Below are 7,578 nucleotides of genomic sequence, written 5' to 3'. Positions count from 1 at the left end.
CATCTGTACAGAATAGGCCTATCAGCTTGCGCCAACTGCCGGTTCTGTGACAGGGAGCCTGAAACTCCGGAGHATCTGCTGATCGACTGCACAGCAGTCTGTATTCGCAGAGCCAAGGCCCTTGGAGTTCCATTTCCRGATAGGGATCGCATTGCCTCGCTAGCGCCTAGTAGCCTACTGGACTTCATCAATGGGCTGGGGCTAAGTGAGGCAATGTRWGGAAGGAGAGGGCACAATAGACCAAAGGTCGCAGTGCATTCCTCATTATCATTCATTCATTCATTCATTCATCCTTATATAAATATTTGCACAAATATTTTGCAATGAATTAGCGAATAGAAGAATTTAATTTTGGTTATGCCCTTATTGTATATGAATATAAACATATGTATGTAAAATCCAATATAGTTACAATAACATTCGTATGTAAGCAAATTAAACAAACAAAAGTGTTTATAAGTAAAATATGGCAACTCCATGTATTTTTTCTAAAGAAAAGAAAGGCTCCGGCCTACACTTTCGAATCAAAATCACAATCTTTTACTCAAATAAATGACGCTATTTATTGCTTTGAAACAATTTTATTATAATAAACTAACTCGTCAAGTCCTTTTCGAAAATTGTCTTATAAATTTTAGATTTGAAAGATTAGGACCTATTATTTTTAAGCTATTGCTTTGTAACTACATATAAAGACCTTTAGACAAATTTACACACGTTCCCTCTATAACATAAGCTCATATTCAAAGCTCTATATCAACTAAAAAATTTAGAGAAAATTTTATTTAATGATGTATGATTGAAGTTTATGCTTAAAATATATCTTTGTCAAAAGAAAATTTAATGAAAAATATCTATGCTTACTACTTCACATATGACGATATTCATATTCCATGTCTGTAGTATGTATGTATACAAATTTATATGCAAATATGTAAATATTGTATACGACGAGTACGAGTTTAGCGCTGTTGACATTCATTTAGCCCAGTTATTAGTTGTACAAACACTACAGATTAGATTCAGCAAACACTCCGCGAATAAATATTGACCTTTGTGAATTCGCATTAACTAGTAAAGGTGTCACTTAAGTCTAACTAGCAGAAGCCAAATATTTTTCACCCATACAAATTATTAACTGTGTGTTGATATAAGCAAAATGTAAAATAGAATAAAATTGTAGTTTGTTTTAAACTCTCTTGTTCTTTATTTTCCAGCGTTACAAATGTGGAATATATCTCACATTATAATCAGCACAATTTTACCTGTGAGGGCTGGAAGGGGGCTCCCGAGGCGGCAGCGGGTAATTGCACACGTTACGGCCGTAATGGAGCTCTGCGCTGTTATGGCGGCATAAGAAATTTACCCGCAATACCGTAAGTTTTTTTTTTTATTTTAGGAATAAGTATTAGCAATAGAAAAATCGTAGGATTATAATTAGGCAGCTGTCAAACTTCAGCTGACAGCTTTTCAAATGATTTTAATTTGTGTTAATGTTAAGACATGTTCTTTAATATCAATCTCAGATTGAAATGGATATATCAAAGAAAAAGCCAATGATATTTCGTAAATTTTAAATCAATAACTGATATGGCATAGATCATGTTGAATCCATTTTTAATCAAATCCTGATTTTATAATCGCTTAAAAATTCGTATGAAAAAGCAGAAATAATAGGAAAAAAAGTACTATACCACATATGGTAGACACTTACTGTATCAATGTGACAATATTTCCCATTTGCATTTAGACAATGCGTTGCGTCGTCTAAACCAAACAAGGAAAAAGTCAAAGAGCGATCGAAAGTTATATCTCACCAAAGACTGAAATTTCAATGATCCTTAAAACTATTTTGATAATTTATTGAGTTGATGTTTGAGATCTTGACTACTACTTTGTCATGGGCTTTATCTCTCTTTGGTCACTAGGTCGAACTTTTAAGTAAATTTTCGACATATGTAAGCCTTACATGACAATTTAGAGATTAATATCAATTTGTATATTAGTTATTAGGGGAGAAGTTATGCCAAACGTCAAATAATATGTATTTGCATCAAACATTTACATTTCTTGAAAAACTTCTTCTATTTATTTCTATTTTCGTATTGTTTCTTTTAATTTCAACGCCCAGCGAACCAAAGATGCACCGCTTACAGGATATAATTTTCTGTGGCTGGCCGAAGCACACCTTCAATCCCATTACCGATTTGCAGCCATTTCCGAAAATACGCTCGCTTATTATCGAATACAGCGAGATGCGAGAGTTCGTTTTCGATTTTCCCGAAATGTTTTATCTACAAGTAAGTTTTACCAAAACTATTTTAGCATATTTAATTACCACCCTAAATCGCTTAGAGCATCAATATATCATGGACGAATCTATCTCAAGTAAATGCGCGTACCTTCAAGCGTGTACACGCCCTACGTGTCGTCGATCTACGTTGGAATAAGTTGGTGCAATTGGATGGGCCACTCCTGTTGCCTCGCCACTTCGAGGAACTCTACCTAGCAGGCAAGTATCTAGTTGTTTCTTCTCTTTCCGAAATATTTTATAATAATTTTGTTCACCTAACCGTTGTTTGTATCACCTATCAACCAATTCAAAAATAAACAAGTAAGGAAGGACTAAGTTCGAATGCAACCGAACATTTTATACTCTTGCAACTTGAAAAACCAGTGTGTAAAACCAATAATATAGAGTAAAGTCAGCCGGTTATTCGAAAATCCTGATAATAATTATATAGGGGTTAGGCCAAATTTATCTATTTTAGGAACAAAGATACACTCTTATGAATAAAACACAATACCCCCTTATTTCATTGGGCACGCTTTTAGTAATTTTGAACAGTACTGTTATATGGGGAGTGAGCGGGGTTTTCATCCGATTTCATTAATTTTCACACCGCAAATATCTGAGTCATATTAATTAAATTGTGTGAAAGTGTTTTTCTCCAAACGGTGCTTTTCTGTGCTTATAATATAAAAAGTTATTACCTATGTATATATCGGTCAATGTTAAGATATGTACCTTAGCAAAATTAACTGAACGTACAGTATTGGATATACTTTAGTGTAATGCTGAAAGTATGGAAAGTTATATTATACTATATAAAATCATTTCCGTTATTTTACCTTAATATATTAGAGTTTGAGCGTTGAATATGAATGGAGTTTGTCTAGATCTTGGTCTTAATTTTATATCACTAACATCACCTTCTCGTTGACGGTATGCACATAAACTCAATAAATATATTATATTTAGCCACTTCGGTTAAGTTTATGTCAGATACACATATGACCTTTAATATAAGTTAATAACATACAAATTTAATTGTAATCCATTCACGATTTCGTCGAACAATGAATGTTGAATTCTTTCACAACAACTGGCGGTATTTCACCGACTTGCAAGTTGCAAGAGTATGAAATATGCAGTTACACCCTAACTCAGCTCTTCTATACTTGTTTAATATCTATTCATTTTTTAATAGACAATCCTTGGAATTGTACGCGCAATTTTAAATGGCTCTTGGTACCAGAGAAGGGTGCCATTGTCGTTGATCGTGACGACATTATTTGCATGGATAAGAAGTACAGAGATCGCCATATGTTGACTGTGATGAATTTTAAAGTGGTAAGTAATACTATGTTCTCACCAAAAATTATGTGTGTTTAGATTGCATTCATAGTGGAATTCTGTAAGCAGTCTCTAGTAACTATTTAAGACATTTTGAGGTAAAGTCTCAATTTGTGAATAGTTATTATTCACTAAACAGTCTTTAGCGTTAGTCACAAAATATTATCTCAAATTTATGACCTGCTAACTATGGTCACAAAACTAAAAAAAAATCTTGTTTGCCATTTTGAATATACTGAATAGAGATCATCATAGATATTAATCGATTGTCGTTTTTCATATATTCTAAGCAACTCAAACACGAAAAAGTTAAAAATAAATAAATTTTATATATATATTTTTTTATTTTATTTTATTAAAGCTTACATAATAAACAAATTATTAAATAAACTATATATGAATTACGTAAATATTATGAAACAAAGTCAACATATGTATATTTTTATTTTTATCGGTAATTATGTTGTTTTTTGACTATGTTATAGAAAATTTAATATTTGTTATCGACGTATTTATTTTCATTCAAGTGTAAAACTTCACTGTCATTTGTCTCAAGTTACAGAAATGGTCTCTAACTTAAAATCTCAAAATTAGAGACTTGTGACTGCATCACAGTGCAAAATCGCACGGTTAAAATATCAAATTTAGAAACTTTTGGCTGTATCACAGTACGGAATCGCTCGAATAATCAGCTGTAATAATGTAATATATTTCCAATGCTGACAAGTAGTTGGTGCTAAATCCGTGTCACACAAAGAGTTTTTGGGTACATTTGGTTATACTATTTTCCCACCAAAAATTTTAAGTGATTAAATTACATTAAAACTGATGTTTTTGCCATTCAAGAATTCACATCGCTTAATATTTATTAAAAGAAAACATTGTCATATAGTATTTTGTAATAAAAGCCGTCTTTTTTTTAAATATTTTCTATATAATGGAAATAATGGACGCATTTTTTCATTTGGGAAGTTGATTTTCAGGTAAAATTTTATTCATTGCTTTAAAAAAAAAATGTTGGTTTACATTTTTTCCCCCTTTGTAGTGTCTAAATCAGCTGTGATAATGTGATAGATTTCCAATGCTGACAAGTAGACGGCGCAAAATCAGAGTCGCGCCGAAAAATTTAGAAGGGATCAGTTTCAAATCACTTCGATGAAGTGGTTTTGAATTGTCATTTTTGTTTGGCGAAATCTTTGTAAATTTATAACATTAGTTATAAATTCGGCTCAACAGCCGAAATCGTGTGATTAAGTGTCGGTCTGATAGTTGACATGGTATAAGGTTTTGAAGTAATAATTATAGTCGTTAAAATTGGTAGATATTTTGTGAGAACACAGTTGCATGCACTTAACAGAACATTTCATCAAAATGTTTAATTTTTAATAATATGTTAATTAATTAACAAAAACATATTGATTTTCTACTTAATGAACACAAAGCTTGATGGAAATCAAATAAGGCTAGTTCTAAGAAAAGTAGACTTTTCGGCGGAATAAAGTCGAAAGAAGAGAAGGTTCTTTGATAAGGAGTTAATTATGAACAAAGTCTTACTCACTCTTTGCTCATTGTAGTATATCAATACTAAGGTTTTAAATGAATATTTCAAGTATTTTTTTAATTTCAAATATTTGTACAGTCTTTTAAAGTGTAACCGTCAATAGCACTACTACTCAAATGTTGTATACATTTTCTGTTTATAGTTCTCCTACACGTTTCTTTCAAAAATCTAATTTGATCAATTTTAAATTTTTTACGGCCGTAAGTCATTACGAAGTTCTAGTGTATTTTTTATTTCATCTACAAACAAGACCCAAGTCACTGAAAGACCTTTTTAACAGGTTCCCTGTCCAATGTATCACATGTGATACAAAATTATTTTCTTGTACCATATGTACAGCGTCCACGTATCATATATGAACAAATTTTTGGTTGATTTGGAATAAGTTTATTAAATGTATCACTGATGATACATTGAGCGCATGCAATTCAACTTCGTAGTGACACGTTCGTGTATCATAGCTGATACAAATTTTTTGTTACCGTTATATCACTGTCAAGATGTGTGGGATAGTTCAAAAATTCATCGATAACCTCTAAAAAACGCCTACAGCAATATAATTTCAAAAATAAGTGTTGAACGTGGTCAGTTAAAAATTAATTTTTGTATGGGGACAGGGAACCTGTTAAACGCCATAGGTGATTCGAAAAGCATTAAATTTTTTTTTTTTTTAGTTTTGTTTTATATTCTTAAATTATGTATAACTTTAAACTATCGCATCATTTATCTCTTCTCAAAGATGCTGCGCAAGGAATGCCAAACGCACGATGATTTACAAAATTGTACCTGTACAATGCATCACATCATTCCAAAGACGCACATACCACTCTACACAATCAATTGTAGTAATTTGCAATTTCGAACAATGCCCAGTTATATACCAACAAACACAACAACAGTGTATCTCAATGATAATGAGGTGAGTGAATAGACTAAAAGAGTACCCAACACAAATAAATTATTATTTTAATTGAATATTATAGTCTAAGTATTATTATTAGAATGAAAAATATATTATACTAGCGGCCTGATATAATAAAACAAAAATATTTTAACATCAAATACATTTTTTCAAACAAAATTTTTTTTATTAATTGCTAGCTATTTTAAAACAATTGTAATCATTTGAATGCCATTTCATATATCAAATGCCGGTATCAAAACACTTCTCCTTTTGATCGTAGATCGTGGAATCATTAAAAATTTACAACAACTGTTTTTACTGCCAACAGCAACAGATTGCAAGAGTATAATAATTTTTGTAGCACCAAAATTGAAATGTAAAACTGTATTTTTGAACATGACTCAAAAAAAGCTTCGACGTTTGAGATGTCCCAAAAATTAATGAATTCAGGCGGAGTTTTTAATGTTGGCAATCTCACTTTGCCACTAGCACAACACATTCCGGGCGTTTCACATTGAAAGCTAGCCGAACCATGTATCCACACATACTATAATCAATCTGAATGTTGGAATTAAAACTAACACGCATCATTTCAGCCAAAATACCACGACGTATTGGTGATCGCCATGCAAGATTCAGTACAGGTACGTGGTCAACAGATCTATTTCGTGCATTACGTTCACGCTGCGATTCAATAGCTTGAACGCATTCATCTGCAGTCTGTGATGCCACATCATTTGCATTACGCGTTTGCCAACCTATATTTGCTCGTCTGGCTCTTGGCATTTTTCCTATATATAAAAAAAAATAAATCAAATAAAAAACAGATATCATCTATTCTTCTTTTTCTTTACTGGCATAAATACCGCTGGGTTATAGCCGAGTTAACAACAGCGCGCCAGTCGTTTCTCCTTTTTGCCATCTGGCACCAATTGAAGATTCCAAGCGAAGCCAAGTCATGTTGGAGTCATGCGGAAAGTTCACGCAAGTGAGGAAAGTTCTCTAATTGCTATTCACTTGGAAGTAAACGATTGTTTTACATAAGGCTCAAGCAGCTCTCGACTTCCGATCCTAGACCAAGTATCTTCTGGGTGGCCAAAGAACATTCGTTTGAAGGCAAGCTAAAGTGAGAAGGAACGCACCTATGAGAGCTACCCCCGCAACGATGACAAAATATATGCTTTTTACTTTAACGTCAGAGTGGGCAAAGAAAGTATCTTTGGCGCAACAGTTTCCGCTCAATGCAGCCTCCAAATATGGTTATCTGTGATACGGACTACTCGGACTACTATCTTTTTGCAACCAAGATACGCACCCGCCTTTGTGCAGTAAATAGATACCGAGAGTTGAAGAAGGAAGCTAGACGCATTTAAAGACAAAACAAGTAAGGAAGGGCTAAGTTCGGGTGTCACCGAACATTTTATACTCTCGCATGATAAAGTGATAATCGAGATTTCAGGCGTGGTTGTGAACCGA

General features: G+C 32.9%; 1 protein-coding gene across 1 annotated transcript in view; it reads left to right on the top strand.

The window, feature by feature from the left end:
- The window catches only part of LOC108968632 (protein singed wings 2), a 32,045-nt gene that overhangs the window by 20,632 nt on the left and 3,835 nt on the right, over positions 1–7,578 (top strand). The window contains exons 2-6 of the mRNA XM_018932763.1: positions 1,218–1,376; positions 2,132–2,300; positions 2,356–2,512; positions 3,492–3,634; positions 5,938–6,117. Of these exons, the coding sequence (XP_018788308.1) occupies positions 1,218–1,376; positions 2,132–2,300; positions 2,356–2,512; positions 3,492–3,634; positions 5,938–6,117 (808 nt within the window). The remainder of the gene's footprint in view (positions 1–1,217; positions 1,377–2,131; positions 2,301–2,355; positions 2,513–3,491; positions 3,635–5,937; positions 6,118–7,578) is intronic.

The sequence above is a fragment of the Bactrocera latifrons genome, unplaced genomic scaffold (assembly GCF_001853355.1).
Source record: "Bactrocera latifrons isolate USDA-ARS-PBARC rearing strain unplaced genomic scaffold, ASM185335v1 scaffold_222, whole genome shotgun sequence".
NCBI classification, from domain to species: domain Eukaryota; kingdom Metazoa; phylum Arthropoda; class Insecta; order Diptera; family Tephritidae; genus Bactrocera; species Bactrocera latifrons.
The sequence above is the reverse complement of the archived record's forward strand: the minus strand, read 5'-3'. Positions and strand labels throughout refer to the sequence as shown.